Source organism: Sminthopsis crassicaudata, chromosome 4, assembly GCF_048593235.1.
Source record: "Sminthopsis crassicaudata isolate SCR6 chromosome 4, ASM4859323v1, whole genome shotgun sequence".
Lineage (NCBI taxonomy): Eukaryota > Metazoa > Chordata > Mammalia > Dasyuromorphia > Dasyuridae > Sminthopsis > Sminthopsis crassicaudata.
In genome coordinates this window covers 389,104,374-389,129,189 of record NC_133620.1, presented here as the reverse complement: position 1 = coordinate 389,129,189, position 24,816 = coordinate 389,104,374, and the positions used below count along the sequence as shown (strand labels likewise).

The 24,816-nt window shown below is 30.4% G+C and overlaps 1 protein-coding gene across 2 annotated transcripts in view; it reads right to left on the bottom strand.

Moving 5' to 3' along the window:
• Positions 1-24,816, bottom strand: part of RYR2 (ryanodine receptor 2) — a 699,155-nt gene that overhangs the window by 65,890 nt on the left and 608,449 nt on the right. For both annotated transcript variants that reach the window (XM_074262493.1, XM_074262494.1), the window contains 5 exons: positions 23,738-23,811; positions 13,058-13,138; positions 12,271-12,359; positions 10,539-10,667; positions 1,356-1,460 (listed from right to left, as the gene is read on the bottom strand). In XM_074262493.1, the coding sequence (XP_074118594.1) occupies positions 1,356-1,460; positions 10,539-10,667; positions 12,271-12,359; positions 13,058-13,138; positions 23,738-23,811 (478 nt within the window). The remainder of the gene's footprint in view (positions 1-1,355; positions 1,461-10,538; positions 10,668-12,270; positions 12,360-13,057; positions 13,139-23,737; positions 23,812-24,816) is intronic.

Genomic DNA, 24,816 nt, shown 5'->3' with positions numbered 1-24,816 from the left:
TATCTTTATTATTCCAAACGCTATAATTGTTTTTCTTGGCATAGGGTATCATTCTAAATCACCTGACTTCTGACACATATTAAAATTACAGCATTTTGAATGATTCTCCCTCTACTGTGGAAAACTATCCTCAGAGGTTAGTACCTCATTCTATATGGATAACTGCTAAGTTATATCATATGTTCACATATCAAGGATTTGTGATTCCTTTAGTATATAAAATGCATATATATGACAGTCTTTCTATAATTTATAAAGTTTATAGGTGTCTGAGGCTAAAGATGTTAATTAACTCACTAATGATCATAGCTAATAATTTTTAGTAGTGAGACTTGAACTTAATCTTCTTGACTTCAATTTGAGCACTCTATTGATTATATCATGTTGCCTCATATTATAAAACATGAAAATAAAAATTCATTCTTTTGAAAACATTTGTGATGAGATTTCTATTGAAGTATAAAAGTTGATTGCTTGAAATTATGAGCAATTATTTGTATTTCAAAAATTAGTTTACTGCTATATTATTACCATGCATAGAAGTCGGATAAGAATTATTATTAAATGATTTTAAGTTTAAATATTTACTATTATGTCAAAAATCAATGCCCTTGTATATATTTCATATCTCAAGATATAAGTATTATAATTGCATTATAGGCTATCAAGAAGTTATATAATACTATTACTTGTATTACAATTTTATAGTTTTTAAACTATTTCTCTATAATTTTAAAACAAAGTAAACAAAGAAGAAAACATGTCTTCTTTCAAAAAGTTATTACCAAACAGTGTGAAGTAGCAGTATGAAAATCTTTAAGATATAGTTATTGGCCTTTAGAATTAATTCATTATATTTCTATGGATTTCCTAATGTTAAATTTACTGTTAAAGATAAACTGACACCAACACCTTCTTGTATATGATTCTATAAGGAAATTGCTTTCATTCTAGTGAAGCAAACAAGTTTAGCATGACCAGGCTAGAAATTCCTTTTTCAGTAAGTAAGAAGGTTTAAGTAAGCATTTCTGAAGAAATGAGGTCATAAGGACACTGAGAAATATATATAGTATTTTGAATATTTCATTTAAAAAGTATTTCTACAAACTACTACATTTTTCAACATATTTTACTCACTTCAGTTTTGTAAAAGTCAACTACGTAGTACAATGATCCTTCATTTTATTAAAAAAATAAAACAAAATTCAAGAAGAAAACAAGGAATGATACAATATCATTAGATATTAGATATTAGATATGGTTAGATTAAAAGGATGCCTATACGAAGTATGATTAAACTGACAGGACTATATACTTTTGCAAATGAAGGTTTTGAAGGGTAATAGATAAAATACCTGAGACAACTTCATTTGCATATGAGCAAATACATGTAGAAAACCAACCACTGCATCCCAAAGCCTGCTATGTGCCAAACTCTGCTGATTTCCAGTGCATGGACCCTATAACATAAAGAGCAGAACAAGAAAAATGCAGCATTAATGATAAATTATATTCTACAGTAACAGAAGCTGAACTTGGTACACATATGCGTATATATGTGTGTGTTTCTATTTATATAAATATATATATATATTCATATATAAATAAATATGTATATGTATAAAATCATTCATGTGCCCTTAGGAGAAGGGACTATTAATGAAAATTAACATATATATATGTATATATGTGTATATATATATATATATATGTGTATATATATATATATATATATATATATATATTATATTTTAAGGTGATAAATGTAGTTTTCTATATGACTTGTTGAAATTAATCATAACTGAATTTCTCAAAGGTTTTCATATTCTGCTCTTCCATTAAAGTCAACCCATGATTTAAGATTCAGTGATAAAACAGAAACATAAACCCTTTGACTTTTATGTAGATTTGCTTTCATTATCTTCACAGAGGAAAAAATAAATTTATACTAATAAGAAGTCATTACCAATCTATTGGGAATCCAAAACAATTCTCAGGGTTAGAAAAAATAAAAAAAATTATGGAAAATATAGCAAAAACAGCAATTCAGATCAGCTCTTCTTAAAGAAAGCAAATCATATTAATATTTCCCTTTATTTTACAGCTGGCAACTGTGTAATTAATATATATTTTAAAAGATTAATTTCATTTGATTAACTCCACAAAGCAGAATATGATGCTATTAAAAATGAAAAATTATGGGCATGATGATTTTATTTCTCATGCTTATTTTATGTGAAATCAATAAACTGTGTAAAGCATTAGGAAAATTTTTACAGATGAAGTATAGGCACATGCATATTAGAATCCTAATTGCAAGATACTATTTTCCTTTATACAATATAGAGAAAATAATAAATGCTTCTTATATTCCATGGAATTCATGATATATTAAAGTGTATTTTTATGCACATAAATATACTGTACATACTACACATCTGTATGTGTAAATGTAAAATATATTTTGTTAGATATACAAAGAAATATAATTCAGTATATTACTAATTATTATATATGCTTCAATACATTAAAGATGTGTGATTTTATTAGTTTGATGAGTAGTTTCCCTGTTCCTTACAGAATTCCAACCACTTCCTTCTCTTCATCTCTGACTTCTAGTTTTCTTGACTTTCTTCAAGCCTTACCTTCTTCAAGAATCACAAATCCTGCCAACTGCTTCTCTTAGATTTCCCAGTAGTGATCAGAAAAAATGACTATACTATTAAAATAATAACAACAACAATATCCAAAAGAATATTAGACAGCTCAACACAGATGACTAAATCTTAAATAATATGTTTAAAACTCAACTAATTGTCTTCTGAAACAATTTACTCCTTCTAACTTCCCTATTATTATTGGAGGACAATCATCATTCAAGGCCTTCAGGCTCACATAGATACCATTCTCAACTCTTCATTTTCTCTTACCTCTCAAATACAATCAGTTGTTAAGTTTCACTGTTTTCTTTCTTGACATATGCCTTTTATCAACTTTAACACTATCATTAATAGTGCAGGCCCTCCCTCCTAGGTGGGCTTCTTACTTCAAGTCTCTTCCCATTCTAGTCCAAAGCTTCTTAAATTGTGGGTTACAACCCCATTGACTTGCGTTATTGAATGTGGGGATTGTGAAATATAGTTTGATTTGTATATCTATTTTATACACTTACATACCCAGGTTCGCATAAATTTTTTTTCAGCTGAAAAGGGGTTATGAGTAGAAAAAAGTTTAAGAACTTGTTCTTATTGTTTTGATTTGTTGATTTGATTTGACTCAGCTGTCAAATTTCTTTTCCTGAAGTATAGGTATGACTTCCAATTCAAAAAGTTTTTACTGGCTACATATTACTTCTAAGAACAGATACAAAATCTTCTTTTTGGCATTCTAAAAGCCCTTTCATATCATAGTCATTTCCTCCCTTTCAAATCTCTGAGAACTTACTCCCTGTTCCTTACAGAATGCCAAGTATTTCCTCCTCTTCATGTCTACTTCCTAGTTTTTCTTGACTTTCTTCAAGCCTTACCTTCTTTAAGAAGTGTTTTCCTATTTTCTGTAATCATAGTGTCTTCCTTCTAAGATTATCTCCAATTTTTCATATACATCTTGTTTGCACAGTTGTTTATATAAAGTTTTTCTCCATTAGACTAAGAGCTCATCAATATAATCAAGATTAAAAGGGAACTAAGTACAAAGTTGGGAAAAAATTTACAGCCAGTATTTCTGATAAAGGCCTTATTTCTAAAATATATAAAGAACTGTGTCAAATTTATAAGAATACAAGTCATTCCCCAATTTACAAATGGTCAAAGGATATGCACAATTTTCAGATGATGAAATTAAAGCCATCTATAGTCATATGAAAAATTGCTCTAAATCATTATTGATTAGAGAAATACAAATTAAAACATCTCTCTTATCTCTTACATTGGCTAGAGTGACAGGAAAAGATGATGATAAATGTTGGAAAGGATATGGGAAAACTGGGACACTAATGCATTATTGGTGTTATGAAATGATCCAACAATTCTGGAGAGCAATTTGGAATTATGTCCAAAGGGGTATAAAACTGTATACCCTTTGACCTAGAGGTGCCACTACTGGATCTGTATCCCAGAAAGGGATAGGACATACATGTGCAAAAATGTATGTAGTAGCTCTTTTTGTGGTTAACAAAGAATTGGAAAATGAGTAGATGCCCATCAAGTAGGGAATGGCTGAATGAGTTATGGTATATAAAAGTAATGGAATATTATTATTTTATAAAAATGTATGTACAAACTGATTTGAGAAAGATCTAGAAAGATTTGCATGAACTGATGCTGAGCAAAACAAACAGATCCAGGAATACATTGCATATAGTAACAATAGCATTGTGTGATAGTCAACTATGAAAAAACTTGGTCCTTCTCAGTGGTTCTGTGATCCAAGGCAATCCAAATAAACTTTGGAAAGAAAACTCCAGAGAAATAACTCTGGAGACTGAATGTAAATCAACACATGACATGTTCACTTTTTTTCTTTTTTTTTTCTTTTTTTAATCTCTTGTGTTCCCTCCCCACACGATTCATAAAGAAGTGTGAAAAAAAAATGTACATGTATAACCAAAAAAAAAAAAAAAAAGAAAAAAGAAAAAAAAAATAGACGAAGAGCTCCTTGAGAATAGGGATTTTTTTGTGTGTCATTATTAGTATCACCAGCACTTACCATACTGCCTGATACAAAATGCTTATTGACCTGATAATTTATATTATACTTTATAATTTATAAATCTTTTCCTCACAATAAAATTATAAGATAATGAGAAGTATCATTATGCCCATTCATATATATGTACATATATGCACACATATACATAAAAAGAACATATATACATATACATATATGTTCTGCATGTATGTTTTACCCAGACAAAAGAAGTTCTTCTTTGCCTGACATACAAGTAGGTACTTAGTACAAGTTTATTGACTGACTGAAAAAAAGATGTCATCATGTTAATGTATTAACAAAAGAGATGATAGTAGGATAAAGGGATAATTGTTGGACTCCATTATATGCTTCATTGATGTTAATTAATTCTTCATGATCCCATTTGGGTTTTCTTGGCAAAAATACTAAAATTATTTGCCATTTCTTTTTTCTGGCACATTTTGCAGATTAGGTAGCTAAACAATGGGGTTTAGTGACTTGCCCAGGGTCATATGATCTTGCAAATGGCTAGATTTGAACTCAAGAAAATCACTTGGGATGGAGCCAAGATGGTGAAATAAAACTAGAAAGCGGCTCAAATTCTCCCAGTTTCCCTCAAAAATAACTCATGAAACCAAGCCTCTAAACAGAATGAAACCACTCTCTAGCTCAAGACAGACTAGAAAAACTTCAAGAAAGATCAGTCTCACTTGGGTGAAAAAAGTGTTCAACCCAGCTCAGACAGACTCTGGGAAAGCAGGTGAGAGGATTTTAATCAGAGCAAATCAGCAACTAAGACCCTCAATCCTGGCTCAGTAGAGGAGCAAAGCAGTGAGGCAGCTTCTAATCCCAGCTCAGAAAGCAAACTATGAGAAACCAGGCTGTTTCCCGAACAGAGTAGACAAAGCTATCCCCTGCAAACACAAGGGGCCCTATGTTACAAGCCTAGATTCAGAGATCCACAGGAAGTTTGAGACAGTGCCCTCCTTTCTCCAGGAGCAGAACTTGACCTTAAAAGTAAGAAAAAAACAAAAAACAAAAAAAAAAAAAAAAAAAAAAGAAGAAGAAGAAAGAAAAGGAAAGAAAATGAACAAGAAACAGGAAAGAAAATTAACAAGGAACAGAACTGTTCTGACTACAGAAAGCTACTGTAGTGACAGACAGACCAAAACACAAATTCAGAGGACAAAATGTCCACAGAAAAAAATCTCAAAAAATGCAATGAATTGATCTCAAGCCCAAAGAGGCTTCTTGGAAATGCTCATAAAAGACTTTTAAGAAGCAAATAATAGAGGCAGAAGAAAAAAATTATAAAAGAAATGAGATGAATTCATAAGAGAGTCAACAGCTTGGAAAAAGAAGGAAAAAAAAGCGACCAAAGAAAACAACTCCTTAAAAAGTACAATTTAACTAAATGGAAAAAAGATACAAAAACTAATTGAAGAAAATCACAGGTTTAAAAATTAGAATGGGGCAAATGAAAGCTCATGTCTCTGTGAGACAGCAAGAATAAATCAAACTAAAAATAATGGAAGAAAATGTGAAATACCTCACTGGAAAAACAGCTGACTTGGAAAATAGATGCACAAGAGACAATATAAAAATGATTGGACTATCTGAAGGCCATGACTAAAAAAGGATCCTGGATAGCATTCTACAAGAGATTACTAAAGAAAGCTGCCCTAGATATTCTAAAAACATAGAAAGAAATACTCATTGAAAGAATCCATTGATCACCTCCAGGAAAAGATCCCACAAGGAAAACCTCAAGGAACATTGCTGAGAAATTCCCAAACTACAATCTCAAGGGGAAAATGCTGTAAGCTAAAAGACAAAACTAATTCAAATATCAAGTTGCAACAGTCAAGATACTCAGGATCTGGCAGCTTCTAAAAGTATCAGAGGGCCTGGAACACCATATTCTGAAAGCCAAAGGACCTAGGGTTACAAGAATTCACGACCCAGCTAGACTAAGCATCATCTTTCAGGGGAGGAGATGCATCTTCAATGAAGTAAGAAATCTTCGATCATTGGTATTGAAAAAAACAAAAACAAAAACAAAACTAAACAGAAAATTGAAACTACAAACACAGGACTCAAGAAAAAAATAGAAAGGTAAACAAGAAAAATATATATTATTTTGAAAAAACACAGCATCCTTCCTATTAAAAATACTAGAAAACAAGGGATAAAGGAAGCTTTCCTTAAAATAATAAACAGTACATATCTAAAACCCATAGCAAACATTATTTCTAATGGAGAGAAATTGAATGCATTCCCAATAAGATCAGGGGTAGAACAAGGATGCCCATTATCACCACTATTATTCAACATTGTAATAGAGATGTTGGTTTTAGCAACAGAAAAAAAAAAAGGAAAATAATTGGAACAGGCACAAAGGAGATAAAACTATAATTTTTTGCAGATGATATGATAATATGCTTAAAGAATCCCAGAAAATCATCAAAGAACCTACTTGAAACAATTTACTTTGGAATAGTTTCAGGATATAAAATAAACCCACACAAATCATCTATATTTCTATGTGTTATTGACAAAGCTCATTAACAAGAGATAGAAAAGGAAATTCCATTTAAAATAACTGTAGAAAAAATAAAATATTTGGAGATCTACCTGCCAAGACAAACCCAAGAACTATATGAACACATTCAAAATACTTCTCACACAAATAAAGTGAGATCTAAACAATGGGAAAAATATCAATTGCTTATGGATAGTCCAAGCTAATACAATATAAATGACAATTCTGCCTAAATTGGTCTGCTTGCTTAGTGCCATACCAATCAAACTGCCAAAAAATTATTTTATAGAATTAGAGAAAATAATAACAAAATTCATTTGGAAAAACAAAAGGTCAAGAATATCAAGGGAATCAATGAAAAAAAAACAACAACAACAAAGGATGGTAGCTTAGCACTACTGTACTGTATTGTATTATACTATATTGTAAAGCAGCAGTAATCAAAACCATTTGGCACTGGCTTAGAAATAGAGTAGTGGATTAGTGGGATAGATTAGATACACATAACACAATAAGCAAGGTCTATAGTAATCTAGTATTTGATAAAACCCCCAAATCCTGCTTCCAGAGTAAGAATTCACTTTTTAACAAAAAATGCTGGGAAAACTAGAAAATAGACTTATGTCTCACACCCCATACCAAAATAAAATCAAAATGGATACATGTTTTGAGCATGAAGGATGATGCCATAAACAAATTGGGAGAGCAAGGGCTAATTTACCTATCAGATCTTTGAGGAAGGGAATTATTTATGACCAAAGAAGAACTAGAGAATATTGTAAAAGGCAAAATGGACAACTTTGATCATATTAAATTCAAAAGTTTTTGCACAGACAAAACCAACAGAAACAATATCAAAAGGGAAGTACAAAGCTAGAAAAAAATCTTTACAGCCAGTATTTCTGATAAAGGTCGCATTTCTAAAATATATAAAGAACTATATCAAATTTATAAGAGTACAAGTCATTCCCCAATTGATAAATTGTCAGAGGATATGAACAGACAATTTTCAGATGACAAAATTAAAGCCAATTATAGTTATATGAAAAAATGCTCTAAATCAAAAATTGACTAGAGAAATGTAAATTAAAGCAACTCTGGTACCACCTCACATCTCTCAGATTGATTAAGATGACAGGAAAAGAGAACAATAAATGTTGGACAGGATGTGGGCCACTAATGCATTGTTGGTGGAATTGTGAAATGATCCAACCATTCTGGAGAGCAATCTATAACTGTGTCCAAAGGGCTATAAAACTGTGTGTACCTTTTGACCCAGCAGTTCCACTACTGAGTGTGTATCCCAAGAAAATCATAAAAGAGGATAAAGTACCCATATGTGCAAAAATGTTTATAGCAGCTTTTTGTAGTAGCAAAGAACTGGAAAGTGGGGTAGATGCCCATCAGTTGGGGAATGAGTGAACAAGTTATGGTTTATGAAGATAATTGAATATTATTTTTTATGAAAAATGAAGAACAAGCTGATTTTAGAAAGACCAGCAAAGATTTTCTGAACTGATGCTGAGTGAAACAAGAAGAACCAGAAATATATTATATATAATAACAATAAGAATGTGCAATGATCAACTATGAAAGGCTTGGTTCTTCGCAGTGGTTCAAACATCCAAAGCAATCTCAATAGATTTTGGACAGAAAATGCATCTGCATCCAGAAAAAGAACTAATGTGCCATATTTATATTTACTTTTTTTTTTTTCTGTTTTTCTTTTCCTCTCTTGGTTTTTCCCTTTTGCTCTGATTTTTCTCTCCCCACATGATCCATAAAGCAAAGTGTATTAAAAATAAATAAAAATTTTTAAAAAAGGATTGATCTTGAACTCAAGAAGATAGATCTTCCTAACTCTAGATCTGCCACTCTTACCACTTAATTGCTTATTAAGATGACTACAACTGGACCAGTGACTTCTCTGAGCTTCAATCTCAACTGACCAAATTGCTCATTAGACATTTGAAACTGATTGTTCTAAAGACATCTTAATCTTAATATGTCTAAAAATGAATTCATTGTCTTTTCCCAAAAACTACCTTTTCCAAACTATTTCCCTATTTTGGTTAAAGGTGTCACCATCCTTCCAGGTTTCCAGTTTCATGACAATGGCATTATCTTGGAAACCTTACTCACTCTCTCTCCCACATTGTATGTTAAACATTTTATCATTTCTTTTTCCACAAACCTTTTGCATTTGACCACATCTTTCTATTCACATAGCTTCTTCTTCAAATCAAATTTTCATCATCAGAATATTATGAAGCCTTTTAATTGTTTTCCTTGATTCAAGTCAATCATATACAACATATCAGCCAAATTTACTTCTCTTGAGGAGAGATATGACCGATTAAATCCGGGGGCTCCCAATTACTTCTAAAATAATATATTAATTCTTCTGTTTAGCTTTTAAAAACCCTTCACAGCTTGTTCCTGCCTGAATTCACAGCCTCACTATTCATTACTTCCCCATCTAAACTCTTTGATCCATGCCTATTTGTTCCACATGCATAAAATGTGCCTCTGTCAAAAGACTACCTTCTATACAAAGCTTTTCCTGATCCTAAAGAACTAGTGATTTTCCTGCTAAGTTATCTTGTATTTAATTGATATGTGTATGTTTGTGTGTTTATATGTATATGTATATGTATGTTTTATACACACATATATAATACACACATTTGAATGTATATGTATTATGTATATGTTATATATACACCTTCAATGTTAGTGCAATTTTAAGCTATTAAGGTTTTTATTCTATTTTATTCTATTATTTTATGAAAGTTTTTATTCTATATTCTCTACATATTTTTATGTGAAAATATTCATGTCTATATATGTCTCTCTCTATATATAGATCTATATACAGATATATACACATACACACATAGACACATTTGTTATCTTTCCCATTAGAATGTAATTATCTTGTACATATAGGGATTGGTTTTTTCTGTGCATGTGCATCTCTTATCATTTAGTATAGCCTCCAGCATTCAGTAGCACTTAAATGCTCCTTGATTGACTGATGGATTAAGAACTATCAGTCAAGATAATGTAAAAAGAGATAAAAGAATCTAATTATACATATATATATGTATGTACATACATATATATATAATATACATAGTGATTTATAGTTCACATAATATGTGAAGTACAAAATGTGTTTCTACAAAGAATGAAATACAAATGCATCATACTTCTTAATAGTGTGTGTGTGTGTGTGTGTGTGTGTGTGTGTGTGTGTGTGTATGTGTATGTGTATGTGTGGTTATGGTATCAGAAATATACTTACCTGGATATATTCTGTAAGAGTGTTGAAGACCTGTTTTGCCACTTGAATTGCTTTAGAAAAATTTCGTTGTCCTTGTTCATCAATTACATCTTTCCCAGAGTAATACCAGTAAAAATCACTAATTGATTCCTACAAAGTAGAGAAAACATAATTATAATTGTCACTTTTCAATAATCATAGTTGGAACATCCAACAATTAAGAGTTAAAATGATCTGGCAAATGAAGGTAAATGAAAATTTTTTGAAGAAAGAGTCTTCAATGCATGATGCCCTTTAATACTACAAAATGTTATCTATAGCATCTCCTTCTCCAGATAACAGCCCAATAAAGAGATGTACATAATGTGGAAACTAGCTTTAAAATTTCATTTTATATTTAATTTAATAAATTTAATTCCATAAACACAGTTTTATAGAATTGAGAGAATTGTTAAATATACATCCATAAAAATATTTGATGCCATATCTATGAAACATAGTGGCAAAGCAAAAATAAATCAAGGAACCAAATCTTTTTGATACAGGTATATTCTTCATACTTCTGAAATAAATCCAGCACAAACCATACAGAATAAGTTATTCACTGTGTCTCTTTTGAATTTGAGATAATGGTAAGATTTAATATAATGCCAACAACAACAGTGATATCTATGAAAACTAGACTGATCTCTACTCAAGAAGATATTTAAAAAGTATATCCTTGAAAGAATTTTAACTGGTGAAGTTATTTTGGCTATGTGAGGAGATAATGCAAAATTATGTATATATTTATTATCTTTTATGTAGTTAATTCAGAAATTAAATTTATTTTTTCTCATTACTTTGTGATTAAAGATGTATCAGACTTTGATATTAAAGAAAAGTAGAAAAAATAGATTTGAAGATTTTTAAATAATGTCATTGATTTATTTTTTCCACTAAAGTCAGAAAAATAAACTATATACTTGAGGACCATATTTATTAAAGAGTTGGACAATGTTTTAGAATTCTTTAGTTTGTCAAAGCACTGGACTTTTATAAAATTTAGCTCTTGAACTATGATTCTATGATGGTACAGAGTATGGCATATGAAGTTGTTTCAAATCCTGACTCTGACATTAAATTCCTGTTGGACCATCAGCAAGTGATTTAATCTCTCTGAGCCTCAGTTCCCTTGATTGAGATGAAAGCTGGTATTTTTTTTAGCTTTTAATTTATGATCCCCTATAGGTTTGAAATTTTTTTATATTAATTAAGATAATGGTGATTGGTTTTAAAGAAGCAATTTTAATTTTAAACAAACATAATAGTGGTATGGCATGAACAACCTTAAACTATAACCAAAGATGAGTAATTATGGAAGTTTCAAGCTCTTTTCCCCAAAATTTCCCCCCCCATTCAGTTTGGTAAAGAACAGGTAATAATTTCTAGGTAATTTGTAAAAATTAAATCAACTAAAAAGCTCTGGAAAAAGTGAAGGAATGAACAATGACCCAGAAAATAAACAAAACAAAATAGAAAGCTAGGAAACAAGGGAGCAGAGATCTAAGAAAGATGACATAGTGATTCAACATTGTGAACTAATATGAACATTACTTTTACCTCTGGAGGCTAAGGAATCAAAAGTATAATATTCAGAATGCTTCTTTTACTCAAACATCAGAACATAGGCAAAAAACATGTCATAGTTCAGGGCAGATCATTCCAATTCTTTTGATCACTTCAGTAGCTGGTAGAATAGAAGATAAAGTACCTGAACTCTCAGTAAGTAGTCCACTGTGGAGATGATTATATTAACAGTTGTATTATTACCAGTCTGAGTTCTCAGATAATTCTGAAAATCTACATGAATTTAAAAAAGAGGAAAGTCATTGTGCTAGTTCAAACTAAAGTTATTTAAACAAATAATAGATATTTATTCTTCCCCTTAATTATGTAACAAAGGATTGTTTTAAAATCAAAATTCAAAATTCAAAAAATAATTCATAAATATCATCCTTCTAAGTCAGTCACAGAATACAAATATTTTTGAAAATGTTTTATGCTAAAAAAAACCCACATATTTTCTTTTTCCTAAAAGAATTATGACCAGATGGTCTGTTATAGGTTTCCACATCATAATATAGAAATTTAGGAATCTAATCATTAAGACTTCATGAAGTCTGTCAAACTCTTAACACAGTATAACAAAGGGGAAAAAAAAACCACAACATTTTATTCAAGTCCAAATTCCACTACTTACTATATTCATGATTTTAGATTTGACTTTTGTCACTTGACCATTCTGTCTTAGTATCTTTCTTTAAAAATGAAAATATATTTAATCTCAGTGGGGTTTTGTGATGATCAAAGAAATAATAGATTTGAAAACCCTTTGAAAAATTATCTGATGATTTAAAATTATAAAATAATAAGGAACCCCCTTGTAAACCTTAAAGTACTATGTAAATGTGAGCTACTGCTGCCATTGCTGAGACCAAAGAAAATGTATTTCTTGCTACCATCACTTCATCTGGATGGTTGGAAGATGCCTCACAAACCTGAGTTATGTCCTTCACAAAGCAACTGGAGGAAACGGAAGAGGTCACAAGTGAATTCATCATCCTGTAATACCTTCTCTCCTGCAGAAAGGTCATATCGTAAAGCATTACTGATCACTTTCAATTCCCATAATTCCTCCCCAACAGAACCTGCAAGTTGATCTAATATTGTTCTGAGCCAAAAATAATTGCAAATCATAGCATCACTTCTATCTGAAGCTCATGAAAGCATGAGCTTGCCAGATAGATACCATTTCCTTTTGTAAAAACATTTACACTTTAAATACTGAAATTTACTTCTGTTAAATGTAGCAGCATGGGTTTGGCAACATTTTAAAACAACTTCTTGATTTGTTTACATTTGTGATTTGGGAATATGTTTTTGGTTTATGTGGGCATGAATTTTGTATCACATACAATATTTAATGTGGATCCAAACTGTCCTTCTTGTGAGAAAATTAATTACTATTGCATTTCTTCCAAATAGGAATTTAAAAAAGGATTATGTGGGCATGAATTCTGTATTGCATATAATATTGTGTTTCTTGCAAATAAGAAGTTTTAAAAGGCTTCTTTTGTAGAAATGACAGTTATTAGGAAGCTTTTTCTATTTTGCATGACATATTTTTGTTTACAGACAACAATAGGTTAAGGAATGCTCAAGAAGAGCTGACATAGCAAAAGTAGTTTAAGAAGTTCTATTCCAAGGCTCTTGGAGAAATAGTAAATGGACAGTTTTAGAGGAAAACTTCAATAGCTTCTGAGAACTAGAGTTAAAATTTATAGGAAGAATAGTGCAAATTATTAGTCAGATGAGATAATAAGTCTAGACAAAAATATACTATAGCCACAGAAGACACTTTTTATTTTTACAAAGAGAATAAAGATATACATGAGCAAGAAAAATTTGATCCCTCTGAACACTTTATTTCCCCATGAGAGAAACATACAAATAAAAAAATATTAATCTTTTTGACTATTTGGGATTGTCCCCAAATCTGAGATTCATAGCAAAATGGTATAATAAATATTTTTAAAGGAAGCAAAAGCAATTATACATTTTAATTAAGTTAATCTGCATTAAGACAGGAAAAATATGTAATGATCAGATATGTATAGAAAATTTTAAATGATCAGTATTACAAATAACTGATGGACACAGCTTATAACTTTCAAAGTGAGAAGCCTTGGTTTAATGATAGGATTAGGTAGCAAAATCATTTCAAAAATGAATGTGTACATTAAAAAAAAGTATATAAAACCACTATGCTCATTTCTCTATGCCCGCTAAAATGTGATATTCAGGGACTAAAAGTAGCATTAAGAAATATAGATTCACATATAAAATTAAGCATATAAATTATGGAAATAAACATATTACTCTCATATAAAGCTTCCTTTGAGTTAATCTCACAAATGAAAAGTCATTTGGGGATAAGTGATGGTAGTGATTTTGAACCTAAATATTAGACAAAAAGCCAACCTAATCTCTTGATTTCTAGGTAATAAGTTAAATATGTTAACTTTAACTATTTAAGAGATCTTATTAATAGCTATATAAATTTCTTTTTAAGATAAGGAAAGGATTGAGTTTTTAAGGAAGACAGCAGAAAAATTAATGGCAAATACAAGGATTTAGGGTTTTGTTGCTTTTGCTGACTCATAAAGTGAAATGAATTTGAAATAAAATTATACATTACTGTAGACAAATCAATGGCAAGGTAGACTTCAGAATTTTCTTAGAGAAAGGATAGAAGAAATATTCAAACTACTGAGGTTCACTTTCTATAAATACATGCTTCATTTACCTAACTTAGGCATGTCAAGAGAAAGTGAGAGAGTATAGAAATATAAGTAAAATGTCATTTATTTCAAGTTCTGTGAATTTCTTTTAATACTGTTTCATTCTGATATAATTTTTATGTTGCCTATGTACATATGCATTGTATGTTTCAGTTGCATCCACTTGGCATTTTCTTGACAAATTAGTTTGCCATTTCCCTCTCCAGCTCATTTTACAGATGAAGAAACTGAGGCAGGGTTAAATGACTTGCCAAGGGACACACAGTAAATATCTATGGTCAGATTGGAACTTAGAAAGATGAATTTTCCTGATTCCAGGCTGGATACTCTATACACTGTGTCACCAAGTTGCCTATAATATGTGCTTAGCATTATTAAGAACTATAGAGTATTGTAAAACTTTAAAACTACTATGCTTATATAAATTTCAAAGAGAAGATGAAAAACACAACTAGTTGACCATTTAAAACTAAGATCATAGAGCTTGCTATTTCAGATTAATGAATCTACATTTCAAATAGAGGACATTACTTCCTTTTATACATAATGTTTTAATCAGCCTAGGCATAGTAATTGAATACTTAAATTGTGCAGTCTCAAAGATGGAAAGATAAGCACACAATTGTTATTTGAAAATGTTCTTTGGTAACGTGTCTATTAGAGCATATTTTCTATTCAAGTAGCTAAAGATTAAGTTAAATACATATTAATTTTTTTAAAACTGAGAGGACTCATATTTGATACTTTATAAATACCTCAGTTTTTATATTTATGTAAATCTACAAATCAATCTATCAGTACACATTTATTAAGGACCTATTATATATCAATGAATTAAGCTAGGTATTAGAGGTAAAAAGAAAAAATGAAAAGTTGCTTCCTATCAAGAATTTCCATTTTATTACAGGATATTTTCTAAGATAGAGCAGATAATTAACAAAATGAATACAAAATTATTTCAGGGAAGGGAAAGGCAAGTAGTTTTAACAACCAGAAAAATTTTTTTAAGGAAATAACATTTTCATTGATTCAAAGGGAACAAAGATTGCTCAATGAGGCAAAGATGAAAAGGTAGACCATTTTACACATGGGTACCTTCCTAGGCAAAGGTATGGAGGTTAAAGATGGAGTGTTGTATATGAAGAATATATAGGAGGTTAGAGAGGTTGAAAGCAGATTGTGAAAGGTTTTCTTGCCATAGGAATTTTTATTTTATCCTAGAGGCAACAGAGACCCTTTAAAACTTCTAAAACAAAAGAATAATCTGCTCAATCCTGTGCTTAAAGGAATATCATTTTGGTTTCTGTGTGAAAGATGATCTGGAGATGGCAGGAGACCAGTTAGAGATGATGGTAGTAGCCAAGCAAAACGTGCTACAGTCAGCCTAGGATAGTTGTGATGTCAGTACAGAAAAGGGGACAGATGTTAAAGTAGAGAAAAGAGAAAACAAGAATTGGAAACTTAGCAATAAACTCTGTGTTGAGTGGGTTTCTGAAGTTCACTTATATGTTTTTCCTCTGGAGATGAGTCACATATTATTGATCATTTAATATAAGGTTATGATATGTTGAAAATTATTGTTCTTAATAATAAGATTTTTCAGGCCTATTTGGACGCAGTGGATTGGTTTGACTTTCTAACCACACTTCTAATACCACCTATTTTACTCCTGTAATATAAAAATCATAAGACCTTTTCATCTGACTTGTAGCCAAAACCTGACTGACTCTTTTTATTCCACTCTTTTGAATATAGTTATCCTTAATGAATACTTTTTTCTTCATTTCCTCATTCAAAATAAGTTCTTATGTAAAGATTAAATCTTAAAAATTAGTATTGACATACTATAGACATAATTGTTATATTAAAATTTGTTATGATACCAAACAAAACAGGGTAGTTTTGCTAAGAGGGGGTCTAAACCTATGATTTCATTAATATAAAAAAACTCTTATTGTGGAAATTTCTTTCATAAATGCATATTGTGCAATAAATCTGAAATTAATTTTTAAAGGGTTTCCTGGGAGATTAAAGGGTTAAATGGTTTAACAATGGTCAGGCAATATATATCAGTGTCAGGTGCTACTCTCTATTCTCCAGACAACTGGGTGACTGAGGCTGCTGAAGTGCATGCAGTTGCATTCAGGAACATCAGGGCAAAGTTTAGAAACAGAGCTTCTAATGAATAGCAATAATAGATGAGCATCCACTAGGAAATTATATTTCCATTAATTTTGATGTGTCCACTGCCTTCATATGAACTCTATGTAAGATCTACCTGAAGTAGCTATGATGTTGTTAAATACATAAATTCATGCCTCCAAACAAAAATATATACCTTATAGAGGTGCAGAGTGAATACAGTTATGACTTTTGGAGCCGAGTCATTTCTTTGTTTAATTTCAAATTGAAATGAGAAGTAGTAGAGCTACAACTATTTACCTAGCACATCTGTATAGCAATTTAATTACTCTCAAGTTAAAATGCTGCAAGAGCCCATGCTGCATGTAAATAATATGGTAATAGAGATGGATGGCTTTATGTCTGCAGAGGGTGCAGAATCAACAATCTAACTGGAGATGTATATTAAAAAGTGAAATTATAATGTGATGTAAACTAGAATTAAAAACTGATAAAATGGAGGAAAATGTCTGGAGTGCTAAAACCCTCACTTCTATTTAAAAAAAATACCCTTTTTGTATACACTCAGCATGGATCTATGTCAGTATGATATTTAATAAATCATTTAAATGATGACAAAATGAAAAATATCAGAGATATCATTATTGTTATTAATACAAAGAAACTTATAAGATGTGACTTCAAATTTAATGGTTGTCTGCATTTTTAAGTGGCTACCAATCATAATGGCTTAAAATACACTGGATTCAAATTACTAATATATTAAGTTTGAATTAACTCTGAACCAGATCTTATAATTTTATCATTCAATCTAGGAAGGCTTAAATGTAAAACATAGTTAGAGATAGGCATATTGTGAATGCTCAATAAATATTTTTACCAGTATATAAACTATAATCTAAGAAAATAATAGGCATCAAGTTAGTCATTTCAGCCATCAGTGAGCCAAGAAATAGTGAATGCCACCTTACAGATCTAAAAATTTTCTAATTGACTTGATGTTAGATGAGGTAATTCTCAAAGAAGAAACTAGTCAATATTAAATCTATCTTTATAAAAATTTAAAATAACCTGACTAGGAAAAATTAAGAAACATGAAACATTAAGCAAGGCTTTAATTTTAAACACTATTGTTTTTAAAAACAGATTCATAACAGAGTAATTCTATGATGGAGATGCTCTATGAGCTTTTATAAAAAAAAAAACAGGAAAATATACCATTTGATAACAAAATCATGAATAAAATGTTCATTCTTAATAATGTTTTTAATGAAAAATTATAAATTGATGTAGGTTGAGGAAAACATAGAAGACAAAATACCTAAAAAATAACATGTCCTTGTAAATGAGTTTACTACAATACAACATGATATATCCAAATTACAAATCAAAATGAGACAACATAAAGAAAATATTGTCATCATAAAATCTTAAATTTGAAATGTTAATAGTGCTATTACTCCTGTTTTCACTAAATCCAGATGTTTTTAAATAAGAGCTCTCCAAACAGGTTTGCCAAAAAGCTGCATGAACATTTAAACCTTATGACTTAGTTTGTGGACTTGAGAGAAACAATCTATAAATGATATCCAAAAGAATATTTAGTAAAGTTTACCAAAACTATATATTTAGAGGCAGGTAGAATAGTAAAAAGAACCCTGGGACTTGGGATCAGAACATCTGATTTTTGAGTCCATCAACACATTAGTATAGCTCTGGGCAAGTCTGAACTTCTCAGAGCCTTCAATTCTTCATCTATGAAATGGAAATACTAACACATACACAGACCACTTAACAAGCCTGTGACATGTCAAAGAAGTCAAAGAAGCAAAGTAAAAAGGTAAAGGACGATGTAAATATCTAAAACAAGCCTATTTGGGGATAAACAAAAAGTGGCCAGACCTATAGAAAGAGCTATAAAAATAACAGAAATCCCAAATAACTGTAAAATTCAAACTGTTTTTGGTTGACATTTACAGATTATTTCAGATTAAAGTATCCATACAATGCATTACCCGTGTTTATAATTTAAAATTAAATAAGAACCTCAAGAAGAGAGGATCCTCTACAGTGTCATTAATTAGAATCAAATAAATAATTTGTCTTCCTCTCTATGTACTAAATGAGCTTAGAACATAAACTCTAATATTTAATAATGCCTTTAATTTTTTCTGGAATTCTGAAGATAGTAGTAGTATTTTTCAGAGGCTTCTGTTGCCAGAACACTAATGTGTAAGTAGAACTTTGAAAATTTTTTCCTGATCAAATGTCTTCTACATATAAAATTTGGTCCATTTAAATTTCTATGCAAATTGAAATATATATACACATATATATATATATATATATATATGTAGCAAAAATAATCAAAACAGGAAGGCAACATCTTTCATTATTTTTCCATTATAAATGGAGTTTAGAAAGAGAGGAATACTACATTTTTAGGCTTATCTCAATTTTCTGAAGAAGCAACACAGGTTCTGAGAATTCTGATGAAAGAAAAAAGCATCTAAGAATGAAGTGAAATTAAGATTAATGCAAATTTTGGTTTATAACCTTTTTCTGGTGCTAAAATAACAGGACAAACAAAAATACAAATATATAATATTGAGCAAACGAGTTATATGAATAAAGTATATTTGCTTAGGAATAATTGGGGTTCTGACAAATACAGGGTTTCAGGATTTTGTAAGAGTGGTAATACTGGTGATGGAGAGAGGAAAAGAAAGTGTAAGCTTTTACAGAAACTCAAGAACTTGGAAAGGAACATTAATATCAACTCATCTGATAAAATTATTCACATATTAAAAGTAAGCACTGCATAATAGTCTTGAATGATTAGAATTCAAATATAGCTACAATTGGAATGCCAAAGTTAATAATTTTGTATAATATTTATCATATTTACTTATCCTATTATTTATATGTAAAAAAAACAGTTAAAACTTCAATATCAAATGAAGAAGTTAGTGATTATAGAGTATAATTCAGAAATCAGTGCCTTCCTTTTAATTAAGAATAGAGATGAGGCTTTAAACGGATATCTAGCCTGTGAAAAGAAGGGGGCAAAAAGAACATAGTAAGTATTTCATAATTATTGAATTAACAATTCAAGTAAATAGTCATTTATTGAAGATATACAATGTACATAGAATTTAAACTACTAGAAAAGTCTGTTCAACTTCATGAAAATTCTTGGTAAGATAATTTGTCTGTAGTAAAGTCCTAGTCACTTGATTTTTGCTTTAGTTATATAATTGTGATTTGTCAAGGAGATTGTAATTAAATTAACCATCCAAGAACCCATATACTTTCCTGCAGAAATAAACACTGCTTGGGCCTAATGCTTTGAAATAGTTTTAATAAAATGAAAGGAACATCTATATATGAAATTTAAGTGGACTCATTAAGTGACAAGTCACTGAATACAAGTGATAATAATCAACTCTTATTCAGTTCTTTGATAAAATAATGTGAAGACTGGAGAGTCCAGTTTTCCTAGTTCATATTGCTAGGCTTCCTCTAAAGTATTAATCTGGGTTCTCAAAGACTATTATCAGCAGAATAAAAATTCAACACTTCTGATCCAAGTTGGAAAATCCAGCAGCAGGCTATGTATCATCTTGGCAGCACAAACAGATCAGTTTGGAAAGGCTTATTACCAGAAAGCTGGCCATCAGATGATCAATATGGTTGACTATAATTACTGATGGAGGCTGTAAGGGGTTAGATATGGGAGTTTGCCAACTACTTGAGTGAGAAAAGTAACCACAATGACAAAATCAAAAACTTTTGAAATACTGAAGTAAATTATAAGCATGGTTGTAAAAGTTCATGTCCCTAATGATATATACAGTAATCTAAATCTGTTTCTTTTCTAATACATCTATGGTATTACATTAAAGGACTGATAAGTAATATATTGGCTTTCCAACACCAGGAAATTTTGAAAAGATCTTAAATACCAGAACTTCTGTGAAAAGAAGAAAAAAAAAAAAAAAAAAGGTAGACCATATCTCCTTTCTATACAATTCTAGATCTATCACAGATTTCTTGTGATTGCACAAATCAGTGCAGCCATAAAGCCACAGTAAATACAAAACAAAAATACTACAGGAGGACTACAGCACAAATACTATTTATTTACATATATGACCATTGCAAAATACTGGGGACCACTAAAAGAAAAAAAATAATGCTAAATAAGACAAAAATTAATTAAACAAAGCTTGCTGGTCTTTCAGCTAGTGTGACAATCATTGCAAATCCTGAAAGAACAAAGAAAAAGAGAAAGGTTGGCACAAGAATTAAAAGAAATTAGAGTGCACAATGATAGCTAAAGAATAACTTCATTTAAATAGGTAAATAATGAAAACACACATACAAACTTTTACTCTTTAGGCGTTGTACAAGGCTGACATAAAGCTAAAAACAGGAACAAACAGACAGTTTTTTAATAATTACCACGCTCATGAGTGATGACTGAGGAAAGGAGGACAAGACATTTACAGTAGTTGAAAGAAAAGGAAATGGGGAAAAAAGAAAAAAAGTTGAGTTTTATTCTTAAAAGTTTAAAGCAGATATAACACATACTCATTTCTGAGCTAAAGGGAAAGAGTAAATACATTTATTAACTCAAATGAGTCATAAAAAATATCCTGACATCAGAAGAACCACTCTTATACTCAAAAAAAGTATTATTAATGAATTTGATAGCATAAAATTAATTCTAAACTATATTCTGCTGACTAAGAAAGGGAAGACTTAGTTGAGGCCTGCACTATTTCTTTTAGATTTCTAAAATCATTAATATTGATTAAAATATGTTTAATTGAATTAGAGTATCAAACATTCTGGGTGATAATTTGTTGTAAAAAATAAAAATCTAATGTTGATCCATTTCTCATGAGGAAAGTCAATGCTCCAAAATAACTTCCATGCTAGATTAGAACTGAAAATATCCTCCCAAAAGACAAGGGATCTACCTAATTGCTGTAGCTTGGTATGTTTCATCACCCATTTCAGACAATTTCAAGCCAGAAAGGCACATCAGTGTTGCCACTGATAACTATAGACATCCATAAACATATATAGCATTTAATTTTAATTGATTGAAGATAATTTTAGGGAATTAGCATGGTACAGTACAGAGCAATTTGGACTCAGGGAAACTTGGGTTCAAGTCCTCCCTCAGACATTTACCAGTTCTGTGACCTTAGGAATCACTGATCCTCTCTGTGCTCCCATTTCCCATGCAGTAAGGAACATGGACTTGATAGTTACCACAGCTCCTTTCAGCTCTAAAACTATCATCTTATGCAATAAATTGTGTTTTGGTTTCTAATTGATAATAAATGGAACTTGTACATTGAAATGATGAATGGAAAATGAAGACACAGGAGTTAATTTAACAGGTAGTAATGTTTAAACACATAAAATATATGAACTTCAAAATAGAGTAAAAATGGGCAGTAACTTCTTTTTTCTTCTTCCTAAATAGAATTATATAGAAATATCTATATTGACCACATATAACAAAAAAGATGAAATTTGTTCTGATTTCAAGATCATTCCCCCCCAAAAAACCAATGATTCCAAACTAGAAAACTGAAAAGATGATGAAGCCTATTCAAATGTAAACAAAATTTTAAAAAAGAATTTAATATAGATGAATTAGTCTAAAATCAGCACACAAAGTAAAATTTTAAAAAAAATAAAATCATAATAATGATTTCTGGAGGAAAAATATGCTAATTACCTTCTAAAATGAAGATGCAATTTTTCTCATCTTTAATTCTAAGGTTTTTTTTACTATATATCATATATATAGTTAGTTAAGTGAAGCTTATTGAGACTAATGTAATCTCTTTATTTGTCCTTCATTAAGAGAAATAACCTGGACTGTCTAAAATCAAACAACTCCACCTCTCTATCTTACAATTCTAGATTTATTAAGAGAAAACATAATATATAAAGAATGAGTCATAATAGACATGTTCATAGGTAAATATTATATGAACTATAGAATCACTTGAAAGTTAAAAAAAAAAAAACTTTCTTATTTTGGCAATCTGTGAATCAAAGAATCTAACTTATCACTCTCTCTGACATATAACATCAGCTTTGCAAAGTAATGTTCACATTTGCATTAATTTGGCCATTAAGGAATTTGCATTATAACAGGTTTAGAGTATATAGTATGCTATTTATAGTACAAGAAAGCATTAAGTTATATTTTAAAAATTTTAATGTAGTTAAACATAATCCTAAATTTCTTTCTTATTATAGACCCTTAAATACATTATCCTATTTCTTGATGTATTCCTAAACATTCAAATAATAAAATATTTCCTGGATAGTGGGACAGAAGCATTCATCTTTTGAGATTCTCCTGTATAGTTCTCCTGAATTATAGTCTGTTTTGGGATTTTCTCCATTACTTAGATCATTAACAGGTCACTCAGAAAATGTCTAGTACAAAAAAGAGTTGAACTACAAAAGAAAGCATACACACACACACACACACACGTATATGTGTGTGTATAGTACTTATATGTCTTTATATGTGTGCCTATATTTCAAAGCCAAATATAGATTAGCCATTTATCATCATTTTTATTAAGGCATCTGCTTCTTGAGGATTGACTTCATGAAATAATCTATATAATTTTAGTGAATTGTAAAAAAAAAAAAAAAAATCATTAGAAATTTTTTTTTCTTTCAATCTGTGAATACCTGATCCTTCCTCTGTCACCATTCCAAGTCCTTCTGCTTTGTTTTGTCTCTCAAATGCATTGAGGTCAAGAACACTGAAACAACAATAATAAAAATGGACAGAAATCTTTAGAAAATCTATAATGAAATATGATTTCAATGTAAATATTGATATATATATATATATATATATATATAAATTCAAATCAATTTAATTCAATGAACATTATATATCAAGTTCTTTCGAAGTATAAGGAACTGTGTCTACCTACTATAGATGCAAAGGTTAAAAAAACAAAAAACAGTTCCTACCCTTAAGAATATATAATCTGCTTAGGGTGTGGTCATAGTCATATCTTAGTCTTTCCACCCAAAGAATTTAAACTTGTTTTTTCTTAAAAGACCTTAATCATCCTTGGAACTTGACTGGCTTCAGGGACCTAAAAATTAAAGCTGCTAATATCACTTCATGGTCTATGAGAATAAAACAGCTATAAGGAACTCCATGTGCCATCTCTTATCCTGGTGGACAATGGGCAACTCAAGCAAAGGAGCTTTCCTCACTTTAATCAATTTAATCAACCTCACTGCATACCCCCTTTTGAGGTCCTTCTCATGCTATGCTTAATGTTAATGGTTGAATGCCCTATAAGTGTCTCATTTTGTTTTAATACTGATCCTAAATTTCTAGGAGGTTGGCTTGAGTTAGGCTCAGCACAGAAATATGCAGCTGGATGAAGATGGGGGAAAAAAGATCACCAATTATTTTGATTGGGTCCACCACAAATTGATATTATATGATCTAAGAAGGATACTCATTTCAGCAAGGCAATTCTTTTACAGTTTCCTATTTGAATCACTATTCCACTTTTTTTTTTTTTTTTTTCTAAATCTTTATATACCATGGCTCTCCCTCCTATTCTCTCAGGTGAGACTCTTGTTTTATATTTCATTGAAAAACCCAACCCCATTCACTGAAAGGTCCACTTTTACCCTCCTCATTTAACATCACTATCACTTTCCACATTATCACTTCATTTGACTCATATGAAAAGCTGGTGCTTTTTATCAAATCCAGTCCCTCCACATGAGAAAGGGAT